The sequence below is a fragment of the Erpetoichthys calabaricus genome, chromosome 4, assembly GCF_900747795.2.
Source record: "Erpetoichthys calabaricus chromosome 4, fErpCal1.3, whole genome shotgun sequence".
Taxonomy (NCBI): domain Eukaryota; kingdom Metazoa; phylum Chordata; class Cladistia; order Polypteriformes; family Polypteridae; genus Erpetoichthys; species Erpetoichthys calabaricus.
The window spans coordinates 14,523,030-14,550,039 of record NC_041397.2 but is presented as its reverse complement, the minus strand read 5'-3'; the positions used below and the strand labels follow the sequence as shown (position 1 = coordinate 14,550,039).

General features: G+C 41.1%; 1 protein-coding gene across 5 annotated transcripts in view; it reads right to left on the bottom strand.

Annotated features, from left to right (window-relative positions):
• Nucleotides 1–27,010, bottom strand: part of atp11a (ATPase phospholipid transporting 11A) — a 238,339-nt gene that overhangs the window by 94,113 nt on the left and 117,216 nt on the right. For all 5 annotated transcript variants that reach the window (XM_051926330.1, XM_051926331.1, XM_051926332.1 and 2 more), the window contains exons 3-6: nucleotides 26,835–26,924; nucleotides 26,475–26,555; nucleotides 13,263–13,370; nucleotides 11,061–11,189 (exon numbers count right to left, since the gene is read on the bottom strand). In XM_051926330.1, the coding sequence (XP_051782290.1) occupies nucleotides 11,061–11,189; nucleotides 13,263–13,370; nucleotides 26,475–26,555; nucleotides 26,835–26,924 (408 nt within the window). The remainder of the gene's footprint in view (nucleotides 1–11,060; nucleotides 11,190–13,262; nucleotides 13,371–26,474; nucleotides 26,556–26,834; nucleotides 26,925–27,010) is intronic.

Genomic DNA, 27,010 nt, shown 5'->3' with positions numbered 1-27,010 from the left:
AAGCAAACATACAAACAAGCACAGAGAAACATACACACATACACACACACACCAGAATGACTAAAAAGGAAGAAAACTTCTGATTTGGTAATCCCAGTCCAATCCCAGTGAGGAGCTATACCCGCGTATTGCTGGTGGTATAAAGGACTATTGTAGCATTCTTGACACAATTCAGCTGAATGATTTGTTGTCTGAAAATCATCAGTGTTGTTATGTCACAGAGATCAGCATTGCAGCATTGTTCATTCTCTCCTTTGCTATGACCTACAGGGGGTCTACAGTGTGTCCCATAACTGAGCTTGTCCTTTTAATTAGCCTGTTCAATCTGTGGACCTCCCTTGTACAGAGTAGAAAATCACACTGACCATCACAGAGTTGTAGAAGATGTGAAGGATGTCACTTCCCACATTAAAAATGCACAGTCTCCTAAGGCAGAAGAGCCAGCTCTGCCCTTTCTTACGTAGTTCCTCTGTGTTACCACCAATCTAGCTTATTACTGATGTGTACCTTCCAGGTACTTGTAGGAGTGCACCATCTTAACATCCATTTCCTGAATAGTGAGCAGACATAAGAGGCTCTTTGGTGCGGTACAAGTCAATAAGCAGTTCCTTGGTTTTGCTGATGTTAAGTTGCAGACAATTCTTTTTGCATCAGGAAACCAAGTTCTCCACCTGACTCCTGGGCTCTGTCTCATCCCCCATTATTTACACACCTGATAAATGCAGAATCATTTCAGAATTTCTGCTAGTGACATGACTTGATGTTATTTTTATAGTCTGAGGTGTACAGAATGAAGAGAGAAAGAGACAGGCCCGTTCCTTGTGGTGCTCCAATGTTGCTCACATCCGTATCATACAAACAGTCCTTGAGCCTCACAAACTGCAGTCTAATGGCCCATTATTTACAACACTGTAGCCTCATCCACCTGCATATCTTTGTGCTTGCCTTTTAATAAGGATGACCCTTTGGTATTGAAAGAAATGGAAAAATCAAAAACCGTAATCCTCACAATGCTGCCAGCACTGGATGCATTAGGATTAAAAGTCAAGACGGAGGTAAAAAGCTTAGGGGTAACTGTTGACTGTAATCTGAATTTTAAATCGCATATTAATCAGATCACTAGGACAACATTTTTTCACTTAAGAAACATAGCAAAAGTTAGACCTCTTATATCATTGAAAGATGCTGAGAAATTAGTTCACGCGTTTTCAATCGGCTAGATTACTGTAACGCAATCCTCTCAGGAATACCCGAAAAAGACATAAATCGTTTACAACTAGTGCAGAATGCAGCTGCTAGAATCCTAACCAGGAAAAGAAAATCCGAGCACATCTCTCCAGTTTTGATGTCACTACACTGGTTACCTGTGTCATTCAGGATTGACTTTAAAATTCTGATTATGGTTTATAAAGCCTTAAATAATCTCGCTCCATCTTATATATCGGAATGTCTGACAATCTTATATTCCAAATCGTAACCTCAGATCCCCAAATGAGTGTCTCCTTAGAATTCCAAGAGCAAAACTTAAAAGAAGTGGTGAGGCGGCCTTCTGCTGTTATGCACCTAAAATCTGGAATAGCCTACAAGTAGGAATTCGCCAGACTAATACAGTGGAGCACTTTAAAAAACTGCTGAAAACACATTACTTTAACATGGCCTTCTCATAACTTCACTATAATTTAAATCCTGATACTCTGTATATCCAATTCATTATAATAACTATTTATGGTGGCTCTAAAATTTATACTAACCCCTACTCTCTCTTCTGTTTCCTTTTCCGGTGTCCTTTTGGTGGTGGCATCTACTCAAACCACCGTTTGAGTGATGGATTAAAAGCCAGAAGTCTGCATGACCATCATCATCAAGTCCTTCCGTGAGAACCCTAACTACAAACAGGACTATTTCATTTATGTTAGGTAGAATGCCCAGAGGGGACTGGGCGGTCTCGTGGCCTGGAATCCCTGCAGATTTTATTTTTTTCTCCAGTCGTCTGGAGTTTTTTTTTGTTTTTTCTGTCCCCCCTGGCCATCGGACCTTACTCTTTTTTTATGTTAACTAATGTTGTCTTATTTTAATTTCTTATTTTGTCATTTATTTTTCTTTTCTTCATTATGTAAAGCACTTTGAGCTACTTTTTGTATGAAAATGTGCTATAGAAATAAATGTTGTTGTTGTGGTCTATAGTCATTAGGTGAGGAGTCTGCCTTCTTTAGAACAGGAATAATGCATTGATGCTTTCCACAGCAGCCGTCGCCACAGACAGAACAGATGGCAGAGGATACTACAAAGGTGTTCACTGCAGGCCTTAAGAACATGAGGACTGACTCCATCTGGTCCCACTTTAACTGTGTGTTACAGTCATATGAAAAAGTTTAAGAACCCCTCTTAATTCTTTGGATTTTTGTTTATCATTGGCTGAGCTTTTTAAGTACTAACTTCCTTTTAATATCTGACATGCCTTATGGAAACAGTAGTATTTTTAGCAGTGACATTAAGTTTATTGGATTAACAGAAAATATGCAATATGCATCATAACAAAATTAGACAGGTGCATAAACTTGAGCACCCCAACAGAGATATGACATCAATACTTAGTTGAGCCTCCTTTTGCTAATCTAACAGCCTCTAGACGCTGTCCTCCTATAGCCTTTGATGAGTGTCTGGATTCTGGGTGGAGGTATTTTTGACCATTCTTCAATACAAAATCTCTCCAGTTCAGTTAAATTTGATGGCTGCCGAGCATGGACAGCCTGCTTCAAATCATCCCATAGATTTTCGATGATATTCAAGTCAGAGGATTGTGACGGCCATTCCAGAACATTGTACTTCTCCCTCTGCATGAATGCCTTTGTAGATTTTGAACTGTGTTTTGGGTCATTGTCTTGTTGGAATATCCAGCACCTGCGTAACTTCAACTTTGTGACTGAAGCTTGAATATTATCCTGAAGAATTTGTTGATATTGGGTTGAATTCATCGATCCTCGACTTTAACAAGGGCCACAGTCCCTAAACTAGCCACACAGCCCCACAGCATGATGGGACCTCCACCAAATTTGACAGTAGGTAGCAGGTGTTTTTCTTGGAATGCGGTGTTGTTCTTCCGCCATTGCAAAGCGCTTTTTGTTATGACCAAATAACTCAATTTTTGTCTCATCAGTCCAAAGCACTTTGTTCCAAAACTAATCTGACTTGTCTAAATGAGCATTGGCATACAACAAGTGACTCTGGCGTGAGTGCAGAAAGGGTTTCTTTCTCATCACCCTGCCATACAGATGTTCTTTGTGCAAATTGCGCTGAATTGTAGAACAATGTACAGGTACACCATCTGCAGCAAGATGTTCTTGCAGGTCTTTGGAGGAGATCTGTGAGTTGTCTGTAACCATTCTCACAATCCTGCTCATATGCCGCTCCTGTGTTTGTCTTGGCCTGCCAGACCTGCTGGGTTTAACAGCAACTGTGCCTGTGGCCTTCCATTTCCTGATTCCGTTCCTTACAGTTGAAACTGACAGTTTAAACCTCTAAGATGGCTTTTTTGTAGCCTTCCCCTAAACCAGGAGACTGAACAATCTTTGTTTTCAGATCTTTTGAGAGTTGCTTTGAGGATCCCATGCTGTCACTCTCCAGCGGAGAGTCAAAGGGAAGCACAACTTGTAATTGACCACCTTAAATATCTTTTCTCATGATTGGACACACCTGTCTATGAAGTTCAAGGCTTAACAAGCTCATCCAACCAATTTGGTGTTGTAAGTAATCAGCATTGAGCAGTGACAGGCATTCAAATCAGCAAAATTACAAGAGTAGCCAATTTTTGCACAGCCAGTATTTCAGATTTGATTTAATTTCATACAACTAAATACTGCGTCACTAAAAATCTTTGTTCTGAAAACACCGCAGTACTCAGATGTTCCTAGGAAATGAAAGACATACCACTGTTATCTTTATTGTTGAAAGGAGAGTCAATTATTACGCAAGCTGAGAGGGGGTCCCAAATGTTTTCATATGACTGTATCTCCTCACTTGGTCTTATGGACAGTAAATACTGATGGTCAGAGGTAGTAGACTCATCACTGGCCATTCCAGTTGACATGGTAGGAGCTGTTGATGTAGTAGGGACGGTGTTTGGAGACTTGTCATTGAAAGAAGGTGACAATGGGAGGGAAAATCTATTTAAAAAATTGGTTGAGGGAGTATCTAGGGAGGGAAGTATATTGTCCACATCCCTTTCTAACACCTGAGCTGTAGATTGCTAGAGTCCAGTAATTATGCCCAGTCCATTTCAAACATCCCTGATGTTATTCTGAGTGAGTCTTGTTTTCTATAGAGGCTTTGTAAGCTTCCTTTTCCTTCACTCAGCTTTTTCTTCAGAACTTGCTGGCTGCCCTTCAGAGCCTCTTTATCACTGGATATGAATACTCTCTTTTTCTCATTCAGAAGATTGTTTTGCTCCTTAGTAATCCAGGGTTTACGCTTTGGAAAGCAATGCACTGTCTTTAAGGGCACCACAGTGCCAGCACCAAAGTTAATAAAGTCTGTGATGCAGTGGCAGAGTCCCTCACTATCATCTCCATGTGACCCGCATATGATTTACCAGTCTATCATTTGGAAGCCATCATTCACAGCCATTTCCACCTTGTTGTGAACAGCCTAGGCATCTTAGCAGGAAGTGTTTATTTGCTAATGTAAGAATATATACTGTAACATAAGAGTAAACAATGATACAATAAAAAGTAATAAGAATGTATCTTCTGTGGCTTCCCTTAGAAAGCAAAACTCAATTCTCCTGGGGTTCTTTTAGGTTCTAGTCTATGTCAGGGGTTCCAGGGGGTAAATTTCTCCTATTCGGGGTGTATTTGCTTTTTAAAAAAAAAAAAACAAGTTGCAAATATCTCAATTAGTTCTTAAACATGACATGAGATTTGCTCCTTGAACAACTGCACCAAGAATCTCCAAAATTGTAGGTGAAAAGCAAGAACAATTGTCTTAATGATGTGTGCGTGTGCTGTGTGTTTCGTTCTTAATATTCAAGCAGCTGTTCATCATTAGTTGTTTTTAAATAAGTGAAATTGCATTATGTGCTATTATTATTGTTATTTCAACTTAAAATAAAAAAAGTTAAAAGTGGTATCTTAAAATTTCCTCTTTGTCGATTGCTTTATTGTGGCACAAATACAAACTCAAATTACTTAACAAAACAAGCTGGGAAAAAATGTACTTTTGAAAAGTCCATCCATCCATTTTCCAACCCGCTGAATCCGAACACAGGGTCACGGGGGTCTGCTGGAGCCAATCCCAGCCAACACAGGGCACAAGGCAGGAACCAATCCCGGGCAGGGTGCCAACCCACCGCAGGACACACACAAACACACCCACACACCAAGCACACACTAGGGCCAATTTAGAATCGCCAATCCACCTAACCTGCATGTCTTTGGATTGTGGGAGGAAACCGGAGCGCCCGGAGGAAACCCACGCAGACACGGGGAGAACATGCAAACTCCACGCAGGGAGGACCCGGGAAGCGAACCCAGGTCCCCAGGTCTCCCAACTGCGAGGCAGCAGCGCTACCCACTGCGCCACCGTGCCGCCCCTTTTGAAAAGTCGCCCAAGAGTAAACTCGTAACTGTTCTTACTCTTCTGTTGATTTTGGTTGTTTTTTTGTTCTTTTCCATGTCCAGGTCATCCCTCATAGCTTCAGGTGTCTTGAGATATGTACCCTCGGGTGGCCAGTCTAATACTGCTATTGCTCCATCTGCTGCTAGTAAGTCTTAATTTTGTTTGCAATGTGTTTAAGGGTGTCATCATGCTGAAAGATGGTGTTTTTAGCACTAAACAGTTTTCCCAAAGGTACAGCATGATGAATCAAAATCTGCTTTTATTATTCACCAAATGTAATTTCACTTACTTTGACCATATCATTCATTACTCTGACCCAGTATTTGTGCTTAAAATCCAATACACCCATTTATTTGTTAAATTGCACCAGTAGTAATCACTGCTAATGGGCTAATCAGCACCTGACATATTGTGAATCAGTTGGTGGAAATTGACAACTAAGTGGAATTTCAAGAAGAAGGATGGGAACCAAACCCATTTTGTTCTAGCCAGCTTATCAAATGTTAATAGTTTTTTGAAATCACAAGAAAATTGTTGTCACTTTTTATTATATCAATGTTTGTGTTTAGTCTGTCTTTATATAATGTTTTCACAAAGAAAGTGAATACTTGTTTCTCACATAACTGGTGGGCCTAAGACATTTGCACAGTACTACATACAATATATGTTGATGCCTAAAACAGGACACACTTCATACAGAGCAATGAAACAAAACCTTTTCTTTGTGTTTGTCTTATTTTTGACCTTTGACCTTTTCTTTGAAATGACTTTATGATTTCACGTTCAAATATCTGATTTCAGGCAGTAGAGATAGGTGGCACTTTTGCCCACAAATTAGATTTTTGTTTCTGACAAGGTGTTTGTCTTGTAGCTGTTGTGGCAGTATACCACAGTATACCAGTATTTCTGCAGCTGTGACTTGATGTGTGGTGGCTCACTATTTCTCCTTCTTCTTCTTCAACTTTTCCCACTTCTATGTGCTGTCGATGTGCTCAATCACCCTTTCCCAAACATCTCAGTCTTGCATCTCTTCCCAAGACAGGGCCATTTCTTTCAGATCTTCTTTTACTTTATCTATCTGTCTCCACTTTGGCCTCCCTCACTTCCTCTTCCCCTGTACTTCCATTCCCATTACTCTTTTGCCCACCTATTTATTGACTCTCCTCACCACATGTCCATACCACTTCAGTCTTTTGTTATACATCTGATTGTTTCATTTTTATTCTGTTATTTTTTTGTAACTCCACACAGCCACCTCAATATTCTCATTTCTGCCAAATCTAACTTCTGCGCTCCCTTTACTGCCCATGTCTCGGCTCCATACATCATTGGTGGTCTTACCACTGTCTTAAAGCCTTTCCTTTAACCTCTGGCTTAATTCTTCAATCAAAAAATACTCCTTTAGAACATTAGAACAATCTAGACGAGAACAGGCCATTCACCACAACAAAGCTTGCCAGTCCTATCCACTTATTTCTTCTAAAAAAACATCAAGTCAAGTTTTGAAAGTCCCTAAAGTCTTACTGTCTACCACACTACTTGGTAGCTTATTCCAAGTGTCTATCGTTCTTTGTGTAAAGAAAAACATCCTAATGTTTGTATGAAATTTACCCTTCACAAGTTTCCAACTGTGTCCACGTGTTCTTATTGAACTCATTTTAAAATAACAGTCTCGATCCACTGGACTAATTCCCTTCATAATTTTAAACACTTCAGTCATGTCACCTCTTAATCTTCTTTTGCTTCAACTGTAAAGGCTCAGCTCATAATTCATCTTCTGTAACTCTGGAATCAGCCTAGTCGCTCTTCTCTGGACTTTTTCTAATGCTGCTATGTCCTTTTTGTAGCCTGGAGAGCAAAACTGCACACAGGACTCCAGATGAGGCCTCACCAGGGCATTATAAAGCTTGAGAAGAACCTCCTGTGACTTGTACTCCACACATCAAGGCGCTATATAACATGACATTCTGTTAGCCTTCTTAATGGCTTCTGAACACTGTCGGGAAGTCAATAGCTTAGAGTCCATTATGACTCCTAAATCCTTCTCATAAGGTGTACTGTCGATTTTCTGATCGCCCATTGTGTATTCAAACCTCACATTTTTACTTCCTATGTGTAATACTTTACATTTACTGACATTAAATTTCATCTGCCACAAGTCTGTCCAAGCCTGTATGCTATCCAAGTCCTTCTGTGATGATATAACGGATTCCAAATTATCTGCTAATCCACCTATCTTGGTATCATCTGCAAACTTAACCAGCTTGTTACTTATATTCCTATCTAAATCATTTATCCATATTACTAAACGAGAATGGTAAACCGGATATGGATGCAGGGACCTGCCCGTGGACGCAAAAGACGCCACACAAAGCCCCCCTCCACTAACAGAAATAAGAAATGAGGCAACGCGCCCATAGCACACAAAAAAGAGGAGTCAGACCCACGCCCCAGAGTGAAACAGGACAGACTAAGGAGTCCATAAAGGGTCACCCATCAAGCCCGAGATTACCGCTCAGAAACGAAAGAGCAATCGCAAGCAAACACCCGACATTATACAGAAACCCCACAAATAAGGACAAAACAACATATTTGAATCACATTATCCCCGCCCCACAATGAAACGGGACATACTACGGAGTCCACAAAGGTTCACAAATCAAGCCCGAGATGGTACGGAAAAAGAGGAGTCACCCCCATGAACCAGAGTAAAACAGAACAGACTACGGAGTCCACAAAGGGTCACACTTCAACCCCGAGATATTACAGAAAGCGAATTGTGGTACGTAAAACGGCAGATACTACGATAGGAGCATTCGCCTACAACGCGCATCTGAAATCAACGTACACACTACACAGCATAATCCACGCACTTCTAAAAAACACCACGCGGACACCCGACGTCATACATAAACAACAAGAAACCGGACTACACTACATATTGGAATCACATTACAGTGATGCAATATTAACAGGACAACCACAGATAACACAGGTGCAACACCTGATGGGTAATAATAAGAAGAACCAAACGCTCCGTATTAAACATATGTCATCTGAACACGTACAAACTATACAGCATAGGTGAATCTCATTACAGTGATGCACTATTAACCGTACAACCACAGAAAACGCTCCCTATTAACAGTAAGTGCGATCATCCTTATTACTTACCCATATTACTAACGATAAAGAACAGACAAGTCATGAATTCACAATCATGGGTGCAAAACGATATGGCTCGAGTAACGGAACCACAAAGACGAGCCCGCATGAAAAAAAACAATAAACGTAGGCGCCTACAACGCGCTTCTGAAACCGTGGAAGAAAAACTGTCTTGGCTCCAAAAACGAAAAGCTCGACTAACATAGGTACAGAAACGAGCCCAAATGGACAGATACAATGAACGTAGATGCATGCAGCACGCATCTCAAACTGCGGAAGCGAAGCAGGCACGGGTTCAAAAGTAAAGAGCTTGAGTGACAGACATACAAAAACGGGACCGACGGGAAAAAATCAATGAACGCAGACGTCTACAACGCGCATCTGAAATGCCGGAAAACAAGCAGGCACGGGTCCAAAAAGAGAGAGCTTGACTGACCGGGATACAAAAACGGGCCCGGCTCCATAAAAACAATGAACACTGGCGACTACAACGCGCTTCTCACACAACACAAGCAAAGCAGTTACAGCTCCAAAACAACACATCCCAAATACTGGACATAAAACAACGCGCCTCTCAAACGGCACAGGCAAAAGATAAACGTCAAAGACAGTAACGACAAACACCTGCTAAACAATTCCGCCAATTGGCTGACAACGCGTTCTATAATGAGTCCACTATTAATGAAAATTCATTGGAATTAATGAATGTCATTTGCAATCATTGTCATTCACTTAACTTCCCTAAAGAAACAACTGGCAATACAACTAATTTACACGTTGTTGTCAAAAGGGTCAAGTTAGACTGCCTCCTTTACATAAATATCCTGAATATCTACGGAATCTTCTAACTGACGATGTAACTGAAAGTAAAAACTTTATGAACTGCATTAGATCCTACAATGGTTCATTTGCTTTTGCATCTACCGGAGTAAATATCAGGCCACCAGCTGGCAATGGCCCATACTGCATACTGCAGTGCACCCTGAAACAAATCATGAACGCAAATTTGCAGAAATATACATCTTAGATCTAGATGACGCAATCTATCAACGAGTGAACCTTCCTGAAAACAAACAATGCACGGAGCTTATAATGAGAAACGTCACTAAGGTCATAAACAATCACCCATTAGCTAAGTCTATAAAAATGCTACATGAGGTTGAAAGAGAGGCCAATACAAAAGCAACCTACGGCTGCCCGGCGGGCATGGGTTCAAAACGCCGGGGGTAGGCGAGCGAAGCGAGCAGGGGGCAGAGCCCCCTTGTATATATTAAAAATAGAAGCGGTCCCAGCACTGACCCCTGTGGAACACCACTCTTAACATCAGCCAGTTCTGATGAGGTTCCTCACACCATCACCCTTTGCTTCCTGTGTCTGAGCCAATTCTGTACCCATCTAAAAACATCACCCTGAACTCCCACTTCTGTGAATTTTATCAAATGCTTTCTGGAAATCCAGATCAATAATCTCATCTGCTCCACTCTGGTTGTATCCTTTTTTTGCCTCCTCATAGAATTCCAGCATGTTAGTAAAACACGACCTCCCTCTTCTGACCCCACGCTGACTGTTCCTAATAACTCCTGTTCTTGCCAGGTTGTTCAGTCATATCCTTAATAATTCCTTCCATTAATTTCCCTGTGATGCATGTTAAGCTTACTGGCATATAGTTGCTTGGATCTGCCCTGTCACCCTTTTTATATAATGGGATGATATTTGCTACTTTCCAGTCTTTTGGGATCTCTCCAGTGCGCAGTGATACCTTATTTCAGTTGTTCCATCCACACTGCACTCTGTGGGTTATCTCTGAATCTAATTCTCCACTCTGAGCTACCACTGATCGTAGATGTTTTAATTTATCCACTCTTTGCAGTAGTTCTCCTCGCAGGTCAACTTCTCAATTATGGTCATCATTAAACCTCTTCATCCTATTTATCTGTGTTCCAGTTTTTTTAATCTTGGTTCTACTCTTACCAAATATTGTTAAATATGGTTAAGGTGCAAAGTTACTGTAAACATTGTAAGTATCCAGTATCCTGAAGCCAGGTTGTGCAGGAGTCTAACAAATAAATATTTTTCTACCCTGACCTTACTAAGCGACTGAAACAAAACTGTAACAGATAGAGGACTTCCCAATATAAAAGCAAAACTTTTTAAAGGTTTGGGCATTCCTAAAAGATATTGTATTTGTAACTAATAACTTTCCAGCTGAGAAAAGACATAGCAATTGCCATCCATTATGAATATCGCATCATTCAAGCAAACACCTTTAATATTTCCCCCACCTTATGACTAGATTCTCCATCCAGACTTGCAGTTGTAACAAAACAAGTTCCATCCTCACGGCTTGATGACAGAAAGATTAAATCACATGGAAATGTTTCATCCTCCTTCACCAGGACAATATCTCCAACCTGTTAAGAGATGAAAAATAAAAGATTCAGAAGCAGATAGTAACTGTTTCTACAGTGTTTATGGGAAATACAAAGTAAACATATGGTAGATGTCAGGTATCTTCAGCTTCCAAGACAAGAGCTGACCTTACTCAAAGAAAGTGGGTGCAATTCCGACTATCGGAAGCCAGGTGATACCAGAGAAAGACATCCCATTTGTGTTCATGTCAGCGCTGTCACTATTTTTAGCCATCATGAATGATTGGAGAGAGCTTTGATGGCTCTGCACCCTGTTTGGAACCATTTTCTGGCTTGTGCCCAGGGCTGCAAAACACACAACGCTGAATTGGATTAAGCAGGTTTCAGAGCATTATAAATCTCAGGAAATAATAGTGTGTTGTGGTGCCACAGTGCTATTTGTTTAGATGCCATCACAAACCACCATTCTCATTTGGCCCACTGTGGATATGACATTGGTTCCATCTGTAATATGTTCATATTCTTAGGAAAATAGTATGCAGTAAATCAGGTCAGTAGAAGTGGAAGGAAATGCAAAATCTCTGGGGGAGTTAAATGAGAACACAGTTCCTGGAAAGCCAATAACCACATTGAAGGGTGTAAGTGATGGAAATGGTCCTTCGAGAGTTGGGCAGGCAGTACATTCTAGTGGGTTAATTATTAGAATTTAAACCCCAAGGTTGCTGGTTCAGTCCTTGTCTTTCATTCACACTGTGACGCTGAACGAGTGACTTAGCCTGTCTTTGCTCCTACTGTGAATATATAAGGCAACAGTTGTACTATTTAGGTGGTGCAGTGCTACATGTACTTGGGGGTCCACATCAGTGACAAGATGGACTGGTCTAATGACACAGAAGAACTGTATAATAAAGGGCAGAGCAGACCTGTGCTCCTTTATTGTTTGTAGCAACATCCTTTACATGTTCTAGAACTCAGTGACGGCCAATGCGGTTCTCTACACTTTAGTGTGCTGGGCCAGTAACCACTTCAATTCAGGCCCACCGAATCAACAATATGAATAAGGAGGCAGGCTCAGTTACGTCCTGTCCCGTCCACTTTCCAATTGCTGGAGGTAGTATAGAAAAAGCAACAGCAGTTCTACTCATCTAAGGCAGATTGCAATCTAAGTAATCAACGTAGATTGCAGTGCACCATCTATTGGAATGTATTTAGTGATGCATGTAATAATAAAATGCATTGCATTTGTGATTCCAACAGAAGGCACATCACAAAAACATTTGTAGTATTTAAATGCATTACTGCAAATGTTTGTGATGACAAATGCAATGCCTATGTCTCTGTTACATGCCATCTGCTATGGGATTAGTAAAAGAAGTATTAATGTTTGTGATAGATAGATAGATAGATAGATAGATAGATAGATAGATAGATAGATAGATAGATAGATAGATACTTTATTAATCCCAATGGGAAATTCACATTCTTCAGCAGCAGCATACTGATACACGGAGCTGCTGAAAAGGCTGCCACTCATGACCCATCTGTTGGAATGACAGAGACATGGTAACCGAACAGACATACAGACATTTATTCTTTTATTAAGGCGGATGCTGCACATCCTCTGTTTGCCACATTAGCACCAATGAATTTTAGACAATGAATCTTGACACAAGCGTGTCAAGATGCACTGCTGGGGCTCCTTCATACCTGAGGTATCGCACCTTTATAACTCCTCTCTCTGACTGCTCCCTTATTAGCCAAGACTTTTTTGTTTTTCTTGTTTGTTTTGGTGTCGTTTTGGTTGTTCTTTTTGTTTGTTACAATGTCTTTATAATTTTTGAGGTACTTTTCCACATACTTTCTCTCTATGTGTTGGGATGATGTAAATCAAAGGCACAATATACAATAAAATTTGACTGTTTGCTTAGGCAGCATTGGGCAACTTCTGGGAGCACTGCAATGAGGTAGCACACTGGTAGGCTGTCTTTTACACCTGTAGGCCTACTGCCTGCAGCAAACGGCATGCGGAGAATATTTCTGCTTAACCAGTGGAACTTCCCATTGTGAAATAAGCACTTAAGGCATATGTCTTTTTCAGATGTGCTCAAGACTTACCCTCAGCTTTCTGCTCTGCTTTCGCACCACTTTTCCATGTTGGATGATGTGAACAGGACACCGGTTCACTGCATTGTCCGCTTTATGCCGGAGCCAGTCTTCATATCCCTGGAATTAATAGCATATACATTGTTTTACAGGAGGCCTTTAATTGATGTGCAAAGTTGATTATCAAGGAGCAAGTACTCTGAAACGATGACCAAGCAGAAAAAGATGTAATTGCAGTGTAATCAACAGATAGGTTACAGCGTATCAATACTAATGCTAAACAGAAGTCAGGAGCTCAGAGTCTCACTAACTGTATTTAGAATCATCACTAGTTTTATGAGAACTATCTAGCTGCAGCCAGGATAGTTTTTAGCCTCTAACAGATCCGCGCACCTCAGATTTGCCCCTCATGCACTGGTATGTTGACTCCAATGTTGCATGCCCCTCTTGTCAGTTTCAAGCCTATTTAGCTACACTTTCACATGGACTCAGGAGCTTTGAAGCCAGTTTATTGCACATTTCAGTAACTTGTAACCTATCAAGGACTTTCAAATCTGGACCCATAACAAGTCACTACTGCAGATTAAATGTGTCTTTTTTTATATGAAATACTAGGGGGCTTTGCCCACTGCTCGCTTCACTCGCCAACCCCCCGGCCTGCGCTACACGCCAGACACTTCATGTCTCTGCCGCTCGCGTATTATCTATCTATCTATCTACCTATCTATTTGGATTTCACTTTCACCAAACAACAAATCTTTTAATTCTCATGGATAGGCCTCTTCATTGGGAAGAAACACTACTTTTCCCTGATGGCAACATGAATTAGACGATCTACAAGTCTCCGACTTAAAGTTTAAATCCGAACAATATCTTCATACTTCTGTCATATCACCTATGTCCATATATTTTATCTCTTTTCATTGTTCCGTTATTTAACCGCATAATATTTTCCATTTGTTAGCATTAATGCGATCTTTACTATCAGTTTTTGAGACTTTTGAAATTTAGTACTTTCATTATCTCTATCTGCTTTGCATGTGTACCGCCAACGTTTTTGAACCTCTTTACAACGTTCTACTTTGTCTTCTACTCTGTCTTTTATTTCCGGCCCCGGGAATGGTTAAATCTCTTGGCACAAAGTGTTGTCTCGCGTGACTTGATCTCATATAGAAATCCAAGAAAACTTCTTTGTCTGTGTTCAGATTATTTTTGTGTAAAGTGCGATACTTTTGGACGTATGGATTTGTATCCATTACTGGCTGTAGAATTTCTAATATGTCCACTTAACTCTTTCGATTCTTTGTTGCATCACTTCTCCATGATCATAATTATAAACCTGACCAAATTGTGTTTTCTTTGAAATTAAACTCGTAGTAGCTTTAATTGTTGCAGGACCACAGATTCTCATAGTATATGGTTTTGAATCATGTAAATCTACATTTTGAGCATTGATTGATGCGAACACGAACAGATTATTGTAGATTCGGATATTTTGCCTGTACTGTTTGTGGATTTGAATTTCACCAAATAACAAATCTTATATTTCTCATGGATATGCCTCTTCATTGGTGTTGTGATGTGAGATTTTACATATAACTTGATAAATATTTTGCATGTCTTTATTTGTAATTTAGGCAAAGCAATGTAATTTAGTGTTTACCCCCAATTAGGAATGGGTCTGTTTGAATTTTACGACAGGATTTAGGGGATGTGTCTTAAACCAGTTTGGCGAGTGTTTTCTTTGCTAAAGTCATTTCTACCCCCGCAAGTAGGCTAATGTGTACTTTAACATATGGTTTGGGGGCAGGTGTTCTATTCCCCCATTGGTCTGAGGTATGGCTGTTTGGAAATGGCTTGTCTCAGAGGCCTTTAAGTACCATGATGTCCTATTGGCTCTAGGGGTTGGACAGAACATCTATAAATGTACGTGTTTAACCTCACAATCTCTCTCTTACCAACCAACATATGATGAAGAAGTATCTCTCTCTTGCTAACCTGTGATGATGAAGACAATACAATGAAGAGCACAGTTTAGCAGCCATTTTGAACAGACATGTGGCTGAAAGCTGAGCACCAATGATGCCTTAACTAGAGACATTTAAGTAACTACAAGTCTGTGTGCCGCCTGAACTACATATCACCATTTAATCAGGTTGTATGGTTGCCAATATTCAAATGTACTTTGCATATTGTTATTATTTATGAATATTATCAATAATACATTATTTTATGTGTAACTTAACTTCTGCTTGTCTTTTTACTACATCTAATTGCCTGAGGTTATAGATATAGAAGGGAAGGTGGGGATAAGTTATGTACAATAATACCTTATAAACAGTGGTAAGTCTGTGAGATTAGGCATTCTGACAAAGGCTACATATTAATAATACAATAGGGGAAAGTAGAGCAATATATATTACTCTACCAAGACAAAACAATTGGAAAGAAACACTACTTTTCCCTGATGGCAACATGAATTAGACGATTTACAAGTCTCCGACTTAAAGTTTAAAGCCGAACAATATCTACATACTTCTGTCATATCACCTATGTCTATATAATCGATCTCTTTTTGCTGCTCCGTTATTTCACCAAGTAATAAATTCCGTTTGTTTGCACTAATGTGATCTTTATTATCATTTTTTTGAGACAATAGAATTTTAGTACTTTCATTATCTGTAACCTGCTCTGTATGTGTATCGTGCCAATGTTTTTGAACCTCTTTACGACATTCTACTTTGTCATCTACTCTTTGTCTTTTATTTCTGGCCCCGGGCGTGGTTAAATCTCTTGGAACAAAGTCTCATCTCGTGGGACTTGAAATTATCTCTCTGAAAAAGATCTCGTCTCGTCCTGGGATTTTTTATATAATAAACATATAAAAAAATTAATGCAGAATATAGAAATCACAATGTCATCACATTTTAATATAGTAAAACACAAGAACTATGTACTAAACTTTACTTTTATTTAAGGCAGTATAGTACCAAACACCATAAGGTATATTTTGTCCTCTGTCTCAGCTGCTACAAATACAACAGACCATTATTAATTTTATGTATAGACGATTTTCGTATTAGGAATCGAATCAGCCACATAATTTGCGTAAATAGTCAACCCTTGCGATTCTATTGTACACACCAGCCCTTCAGAAGTTTAGACAGTTTAGATTGTTCACTTTGCTGTTCTACTTCTAATAATAGTACTGTTCTATTATTGCAGTAGAGTATTTAATAGTACTCAGTATTATATGTCGTTTATTTACTCTGATGCTTCCCAAGGCCTAATAATGCCTATCAAGATATAAAGCACATTCTCCTTTCTAATAATCTTGTCAAACTATGAACTTAGAAAAGGAAAGGCACTGCACTTCTTTCATTTTAAATCACTCTTACAATAAATTCTATATTACCAAAAATAACCATTAGATGTCTAAGATTTTCCCGCCCCCAGACTCCCAAAGAGCTGTGCTGTCCTTTGACTCACCCAGCTAAGACTTTCTCTGCTCCCCGGGCAGCTTCACAAACCGTTTTTGCATCGTGGGTGGTGGTGATGGCTCACAAACTTCCCACAGGTACAAAGAAAAGTTTATTACACAAGCACAAGCATTCATTCGAGAAGGATAGAAAACTCTCCTCAACACAAACATCTACCTTTATCTATATAAAGTTAGACAATTTCTTATTGCTGGTAATAACAAAATAGCAAATGATCTGTTAATTTACCTTTAAAGTGGACATTGTAAATCTTACTTTTAAGTGTTACTTTTAAAACACAGTTTGTGGCTTTTGGATTGTATGACTTGTATAACACCATAATGTCATGTTTAAGTAAATGTTTAGTTTTAAGGCTTGGTAATGTCTGACTGCTGGGGCCTGGTTTCACCCTAGGGGGTGTGGAGAGTGGGTTGGGTCTAAAGAGAATGCTGACGAAAGGGGTGTCATTTAGGTCGCTGGACGAGTGTCTCGTCTGCAGCTGGAGTCTGTTGAGTTTTATGAAGATGCCTCATTTTGTTTTGCCTTCAAGATATCAAAGACATTTCCCACTATTGGCACAGCAGTATAGCGTGTTGCTTCTAGCATCAGATTGTTCATACAGCAAGAAAATATACAGTGGAGGAAATAAGTATTGAACTTGTCAACATTTTTTCAGTATATATGTATTACATACATATATATATATATATATATATATATATATATATATATATATATATATATATATATATATATATATATATATATATATATTGTAGCAGATAAGGCTTTTGTCCACCTCTTGAACCCTCAGGTACCACTCTAAACACCAGGTGAAAGTACGATTCTTCTTTATTGTACAACGATACTGTGCACAAAGCACCCTCCACTCCACACTACTCATATAAATCAATAATCAACAACAATACACTTTCCTCCTCGCCCAGACACTTCGCCACCCTACCTCCCAGCTCAGTTCCATGTCTGGGCTTTCCCAGAGTCCTTTTATACACCCTGACCCGGAGGTGTTCCTGCCCAACAGTCCACAGATCCTTATTCCTTCCGGGTCATGGTAAACAGTCCTTATCTTCAACCTGGAAGCACGTCATCTCTCCTGCTCACGTGACCAGGACGTACTTCCAGGTTATAGGGCACACATAAGTCCACGGGCTTCCCGACAGTGACTCCCAGTGGTCCCCAAGGTATCCAGCAGGGCTGTGTATACAAACTACAATAGTCCATGAGGCCCTGCTGGAACTCGGGGCACGTCCATGCTGTTGGGAGAGCTCCTCCTGGCGGCCTGGGGGTGAGGGCCGGAATAAGAAGCCAGCAATCCACCACTATATACAGTATATATATATATATATATATATATATATATATATATATATACACATACACTTGTACAGGCAGTCCCCGGGTTACGTACAAGATAGGGACTGTAGGTTTGTACTTAACTTGAATTTGTATGTAAGCTGGAACAGGTACATTACTTTGAAAAATGTTATTGTTGACCGACCGTAACCAAGTGCTCTGCCAATGAATGATGGAGTTTCACCTCTTTCTGACCTTTTTATTATTTCTACTTTATTTTCCATGGTGATGGTTTTTCTCTTCTTTACTATATCACCAGCACTTGCATTAGATTTGTGTTTCAGAGACATTCTTGAAGGGTGAAGACCAAAGGTTAAGATGAGCTCTTCTGCACAGCACTGTACACGCTATCACAGCAGGTTAGGCACCAGTCATCAACATGTCTGATGTATAGGGTGGCCCAGATCTAATTATGCAAATTTCATTACACTATAACTTATTCAGTTTATTATATAGAAAATTACCCGAAAAATCCCGGACCATCGAGAAGTGTGCAAACTGATGACACGAAGAATCATCTTTGCGCCGAACTGGAATCGTCCCCGCATAAATCAAAGTCATCCAGACGATCTGGATCTGCAGAATTAGATCTGGACCACCCTGTACTGACAAGAGACAACTTCCTGCTATGTGCGCAACAGTACAAGCAGGCTTGCTATTGAGAATGAATGGGGGCAGCGAGGGGCGGTTCATCATCAGCCCACATCACAGTCATCTCCACTACAGTATGCTGCCTGCAGTGTCCACTGCACCACCGCCCCCATTCAACACGCAGCCATCCGAGGCACACTACAATGCTACCCCCCTCTTCCCCGTTCACTCTCAATGGCCTCCGTTCAGCCACAACAGGGGCACCACTTGCAGCATTACCAGCCGCCCACCTAGAAGAACGGGGCAGCCATGTGTGGTGGGCGGGCAGTGAAACCGCTTGCCACAAGGAGCCGCCCAACGGACACTACACTGCGCGAGCAGCGAAATTGACCCCGTCCAGCCACCGCTTGCAGGGTCCCCGGGCCTAAGATTATGGAGCGGCAGTTACTGAGGCGCATGCGTCGCAGCTGCGGCCACATTCGTATGTCGTAGGTCGGATGTTCGTAACCTGGGGACTACCTGTATATATATATATATATATATATATACTGCTCAAAAAATTAAAGGAACACTTTTTATTCAGTGTATAGCATCAAGTCAGTGAAATTCTGAGATACTGATCTGGTCAGTTAAGTAGCAGAGGGGTTGTTAATCAGTTTCAGCTGCTTTGGTGCACTACAGGGGCAAAAACGAGACAACCCCCAAAACAGGAATGGTTTAACAGGTGGAGGCCACTGACATTTTTTCCTCCTCATCTTTTCTGACTGTTTTCTCACTAGTTTTGCATTTGGCTACAGTCAGTGTCGCTACTGGTAGACACTACAGAGGTTTCACAGGTAGTCCAACTTCTCCAGGATGGTTGCCAGAAGGTTTGCTGTGTCTCCCAGCACAGTCTCAAGGGCATGCAGGAGATTACAGGAGACAGGCAGTTACTTTAGCAGAGCTGGACAGGGCCCCTCATAGAAGGTCCATAACCCATCAGCAGGACCCACCGGTATCTGCTCCTTTGGGCAAGGAGGAACAAGATGAGCACTTCCAGAGTCTACAGAATGACCTCCAGCACGCAGGCCATTGGTGTGAATGTCTCTGAGCAAACAATCAGAAACAGACTTCGGGAGGGTGGCCTGAGGGCCCGACATCCTCTAGTGCGCCCTGAGCTCACTGCCCAGCACCGTGGAGCTCGATTGGCATTTGCCATAGAATACCAGAATTGGCAGGTAGTTTGGTATTAAACGTATTAGTCAGTTGGCAAGTAAGATTTATGAGGAGGGTTATTTTTCAAATTAGATGTTTAAATCTGTATTCATTGGTATTCCGAAGAAACCAGGTGCTGCAAAGTGTGAGCAACATCAAACTATACGTCTCATGAGTCACCTAACGAAAGTGATACTTAAGGTGTTATTAAACAGGCTGCGTGGAAGAACAGTTGGTGAAGTGTCAGAAGAACAATACAGTTTAATGCCAGATAAAGGAACAAGAAATACGATTATTGTTCTCAGGATGTTAGCAGAAAGAGCTACTGAAATGCAGAAAGATATCTACGTATGTTTTATAGATTATGTAAAAGCATTTGATCATGTGAGGCATGGGCCATTAATTGAAATGCTTGACTCTATCGATGTGGATGGACAAAGCTTGTAATTTATTAAATAACTAGCCATCCCCCACGGCTCCGCCCACATAGTCGTGAGACAGGACAGTGAGGAAGGCCCTACCCGGCTCCCCGCTCCTGAGGTCCCGCTTCCCCCTCCCCTTGGCCCGCAGCCTCTGTCTTGGATTAGCGCGAATATATCGCTCCTGCAAGTAAAATAGGCTTCTCAGCGCAATGAGAGAAGTCATAAAATCAACTGGAAAAAAACAATCTAAACCCATTAAGTTGTTCTCTCGTGAAAAGAGGACAGACATTGGATTTTATATATATATATATATATATATATATATTCATTGCATTCGTAGTCTGTATCACAATCTGATTGTATGGGTGGTTACCTACCAGGTAACGCTTGTGGTTGGTCATCAAGTCAGCTAACATCCGCCACGGTGCCCTCATTTCAGTTGTGAGAAGCAGATCATAGAATGGTTAAAATAGTTTACTGTCAAATAATGCAAAGAGTACGCGACACATGTTTCGCCCTAATTCTGGGCTCATCAGGCACACTCATTGCACCTCCCTCTCGGGGAACTGAACCTCGCACATCAGCGCCAGAGGCGAAGCCTCTAACGTTGCGCCACGGCGTGTGGGCACCGTGGCGGATGTTAGCTGACTTGCTGACCAACCACAAGCGTTACCTGGTAGGTAACCACCCATACAATCAGATTGTGACACAGACTACGAATGCAATGAATGTAATTACCCCGATCTACATGCTGTCAAATGAATGAACCACACGCCGTGGCGCAACGTTAGAGGCTTCGCCTCTGGCGCTGACGTCCGAGGTTCAATTCCCCAAGAGAGGGGTGCAGTGAGAGTGTATGCCTGATGAGCCCAGAATTAGGGTGAAACACGTGTCGCGTACTCTTTGCATTATTTGACAGTAAACTATTTCAACCATATATATATATATATATATTATATATATACATACATAGAGAGAGAGACAGAGAGAGATTTATATTGGGATCAGGAAACTGCTATTAGAGTAAATGGACTTATTATTGCGTATAAAGAAGTGAAGAGAAGGGCAAGACAAGGTTGTGTCTTTTCTCGTGATCCTTTTTCATTATATACAGAAATGATCATGAGATGTATCAGAGAGCTTAAAAGAATAAAGGTTGGATGCGTGAATATAAACAATTTGTGATACAGTGCTGTTAGCTGACAAAGAACAAAAACAGCAAAACTCATGGAAGGGTCTGGAAATCAACAGAAAGAAATCTTATGTGCTGGTATTCTCAAAGAAAACAACTAGTCCTACCTGTAAAACCTTGGTAAAAGGAGAAGCACTGGAGCAGGTGGATCAGTTTATATATCTGGGTAGCATGTTGACGGCTGATGCAAGAACAGACCAGGAGATAAAGCGCCAAATTGCCATAGCTAAGAGTACTTTCAAAAAAATATAACGATTGTTGTTATCAAAGAGAGTGTCACTAGTTACTCAACAGTGAATACTGAAATGCTATGTTTGGTCAACTCTTCTGTATGGTTGTGAGAGTTGGACAATTAGTAAAGCTATTGAGGCATGCTTAGAAGCAGTGGAAATGTGTAAGGATGATGAAAATATCATAAACTAAAAAGATTACAAATGTAGAGGTGTTCCACAGAGCTGCAATGACTTGGGAATTGATAGATGTGATTGTGAAAAAACAAATTAAATTTGTTGGCCATGTGTTGTCAAAAGAAAAATTGGAGGAATTAGTATTGACCGGACGGATAGAGGGTAAACGGGCAAGGGGTCATCAATAGTTAACTTTTCTTGGCTGGCTATAACGAGTAACTGGAATGAAGACGCTTGATGTATTGAGGAATCTCAAATACAGAAATGAGAAAGAAGCCACCGCTGCTGCCCACGCCAGGATTCTGTCACGGCACTTTGAATGAATGAATGAATGACACAACATTTGGACAAGTCTCTGAAATAACAAGACCAAAGTTGAACTTTTTGGCTATCATAGTACACACCATGTTTGGACGAGAAATGGCACTACACATCACCTGAAAAACAACAGTGAAGTTTGGAGGTGGAAGCATCATGGTGTGGGGCTGTAACTCATCTCATGGTACTGGCAGACTTCATGTAATTGAAGGAACGATGTGTAGCGGTGCTTGAAACTTCAACTCCCAGCAGTCGCTGCAGTGGCTCTGATTGGTCATCTGCTGAAGGTGCAGGGGATGTTGGGTACAAGGAGGCCGGCGTGACATATAAAAGGGGGCTTTTGTGTATTTTGTGTTTCATGTCTAAAGTTCCTGTCTGTCTACCTTCTGTTGCGATACCTGTGGTTTCTCATTTTTGTCTGGATAGTTTCTGGGTCGGGGACTGAATTGTCTACTGTCTGCCTGCTACATGAGGACTGTATGTGGATTTATGGCCATCCTGTGAAGAAAGGAGCGCTCCTGAACTGTCCACCCGTCTTCACCATTTCAGGAACAATTGGTAGGACTATCTTTACATTCCCCTTCAACGTGCGGATCTCTGGACTATTTACCTTCATCTTTACATTACATCAGTTGCCATTTTTTCACAGACTTTACCATGTGTGGTTATTGTTGTGGTTTGTTATCATGTTGATTGTACATCGCCGTAAAGGGAACTGGGGTGGGATCGTTGTTTTCATTTATTATTAACACATTCTTTATTTGCTGTTTAATTTCTGATTGCTTTTTGTCTCTGTTTGTGAGTGCGTGAGGGTCGGGCCAAGGCTGGGTGCATACCTGGAATCTCCACTAAAAAAATAAATCACTTCAACAGTGCAAGTCTTAGCGGCACCAGACCACTACTGATGAATGGGGCTGTTTACAGAGAGATTCTTGAAATGAATCTACGGCCATCCACCAGGATGATGAGGGTGAGACATGGATGGACCATCCAACAATCCAAAACATACAGCAAAGGAAACTCTCAAATGGTTTCAGAGAAAGAAAATCACGTTGTTAGAATGGCCTAGTCAATCAATCAACTTAAATCCAACTGAACAATTGTGGAAGGAACTAAAGAGAATCTTTAAGATTTGAAGATGATTACTTTAGAAGAATGAGTGTCCAAATCACACCTGATCACTGCAGGCAATTGGTTTCATCATACATTAAGTATCTTAAAGCTGTCATTACAAACAAAGGCTTCTCCAGTAAGTATTAAATTAGCGTGTTCAATACAGTACTCTTCCCTGTGTCATTCGACTTTATTACAAATACCTTTGTTTATGACCTTTAATGTTATGAATTCTTTACATTTGTGGATTTCTTGAGTTAAGACCAATGTCTGATGAGAATTTCATGTGAATAGCCTCATTGGGAATATATTTACTGAAAAAAATGTTGACGCGTTCAATACTTATTTAACCCACTGTAGATTACATAACGTGGCATGTGAGGGGAGGCAAAAGTCCTTGGGAACATCTTATCCGACTCCTTCTCTCTTATCTTTTTCTAGAGACAGTTGACCCAAAGCTGAAAATTACTTCTACTTGGACTAGCAAAAATGTTCCCCAGTATGACAGTCTGATTTATAAAGTTGAAACACACTGTGACGATGCGGGTCCTCTTCACGCTCCCAACGTCCTTATGGGAACCCTAAACTCATCACTGTCAGTAATGTCACCGAGATGAGCTGACAAATGGGGACAAATATCACATGAAGCCAGGGGATACATTCAAAAAGTGATAAAGTGCTTTTATTTAAAACAATAATCAAAACAAAAAATGCAAAAGTGTAGTGTCCAAAGTTCAATAAATAAATCCTTAAAACAAGTGTCCAGTGGGGGAAAAAAAACATCCAATAAATAAATCCTTTAAAACTCAAGGTTAATACACAGAAGTTAAAAATGCAGTCTCTCACTCCCTTTATTCTCAGCCCCACCTCCGTCTCACTTTCTTCCCGGCTCACCCATTGCTCCTTCAGCCGGTGGAGAACCCACAGCCACGAGCTCTTTCAGCTAACCTCCGTCTTGGCCTCCTTTCGGATGTCACTGCCAGACCGTCTTGGTTGGCTCTCCTCCCTTGATCCTTCGCGCACCCATAGTCGCTCCTCAGATCCCATGGGAGGACACCTCTCTGCTCACCCCACTCGCTAGTTTTCAGTGTGGCGAACTAGCCCCTACAGCGCAACTAACTAAAACTCCTACGCGGGGCCCCAGCTCATTCTGTCTCCTCATCCAAGGTGGCCAGATCGTCCTGCCAAGACTGCTCTCTCACTTTCTTTAACCTCCTTTTTCCTTCACCTCCACCGATCGCTCTCTACATTCCACCCCCCTTTCTCTGGTGTTGATCCATATATATATATATATACACCTACCTCCATGCGCTTCCGTGGGCGCAGCGCCTTAATCACACACCACAGGAAGCTAATGAGGCAATCAAGAATGACCGCACCCACAAGTGCAGGTGCGACCCGCTCCAATTACCTCACTAACTCCCCGCCGTCGTGTGATCGCGCCCACGGAGAACGGCACGACTATACGGATTTAAAAACCCAGCCTTTTTTTCGGAAACCGCGGACCCGCTATACCACACACACTACAGCTCATTAGGAAATTGAGTCACGTGTCTGAGAGGCTTTTACAGTGAGCCTCCCAGTTGACATTCCTACCAGTCTCAGCAGTGTATGGTCACTGGTCACTTGGCTGTCCAGAGTCTGAACTCTGTGCTGCCCCCCTGTCCTCAGATCTAGTAGTTTATTTATTGTATGCAGCATATTTATTACACTTGTTACCATTGTTTATTACGAGTTGTTATTATTATTTATTTATTTAATACTGTCTACTTCAAATTATTACTATTTACTCACTTACCTATTTTTGTATTTATAGCATACTATAGTTCTTTACCTGGCTGCACTTTTTCTGTGTTTGTATGTTTGTACCTTACTTTATTCTTTGTTACTTAGTATTCCATCCATCCATTATCCAACCCGCTATATCCCAACCACAGGGTCACGGGGGTCTGCTGGAGCCAATCCCAGCCAACAGAGGGCGCAAGGCAGGAAACAAACCCTGGGGAGAGCGCCAGCCCACCGCAGGGCACACCAAGCACACACTAGGGACAATTTAGAATCGCTGATGCACCTAACCTGCATGTCTTTGGACTGTGGGAAGAAACCCACACAGACACGGGGAGAACATGCAAACTCCACGCAGGGAGGACCCAGAAGCGAACCCAGGTCCCCAGGTCTCCCAACTGTGAGGCAGCAGCGCTACCCACTGCGCCACCGTGCCGCCCCTACTTAGTATTGCCTAATCTTATTTTTAGATTTTTGTTTTTTCTTTCTTCATCTTATAAAGCACTTTGAGCTGCATCATTTGTATGAAAACGTGCTGTAGAAATAAATGTTGTTGTTGTGTAAATGTTTCACTGCCATATTTTGTGCCACTGTATGCTGCAATATGTTGTATGGCTGGTATGACAATAAAGCCACTTGACTTGACTCTAAACTACTCAGGTAATTTCCACCCGAACTGGATATTTAGTTCATTACTGTTAGTTCTTAAACAAAAGTATTCCCACAAAAAAACAGACTTCCATCACTGAACTTTCCTATCAGTTAGTGTTGTGGGCTGGAGTACTGTGGCACAGACAGACGTCACACTACCACAGGAAGCAATGGCTACAAGGCACTTGGGAAGGCTTCAGCAGCCAGAGAGGTCAAGTCTTTCACCCGAAGCACAAACAGTTTTGCTATAAACACTCAGTCCCACCATGTTGTATGTAACATCAGCCGAAAGGCATTTACAATGGAATTTATTAATCACATCAACAATGTTACTCATACAACATTGTGCAATTTCTGTACATTCCTGAAACACCTGTCTTCTTCTTGTTGGAGTTAAATTGTCTTAATTTATTTTCCTCTCTAAAGATTACTTATTTTATTGTGAACCAACTATCTGCTGTCTAGCTGTTGATACTCAGTCTAGTGAACCTGCGTCACACCAACTAGTGCCAAGCTCCCCATCGACCACAGGCACAAGGCATCCAACACTTTGACAAGTGACCTCTCTGTATCTCTCTGTATTTACACCACAGGGTAAGCTCTACACATTTAAGTGTACTACAGCCATTTCTACTCATCTAGACAATGTCTCTAAGACTCTTTAGAAGCAGAGGCCATTCCCAAATTTTTGTACATACCTGCTTAATGGCTGTCACAGTGATTACAAAGAAAAGTGGAAGTCCGCTTGTGACTGGGCTGGTTGGAGTGTCAATTATCAACTGCAAAGAGATGAAGACCACAATGTGAGCATCGGGAAACTTGGATTGAAGTGCAACATTAGCAGGCTGTCATAGTCTGAAAGGATGTCTGCCAGGGTAAGCCTCAGGGCAAACTAGCAAGGCACATTTCCAAATGAAACTCCCTCATTAGATGGCACTTGCTTGTTTATTTAACAACTCGTTTATCCAACACAGTTCTCATCTCAAACCTTCTTACGATGGCATTTAGTGAAAAAAAAACAACTGACGCTTTGTTCCACATGTATCCTCCTCCCTTACCTGCACAAGAAAAATGATGAGGAAGTAAAAATTTGCGATTCTTCTGAACTGTTCAAACAAATTTTTTGGTACAAAATTCCAGAACGTATACTATAAGAAAAGAAGACAAAACAGAAAAGAGTCAGTATTGGAGTCTTGACAGTTTGATTTTAACCAACTAGTAGATGTTATCATAG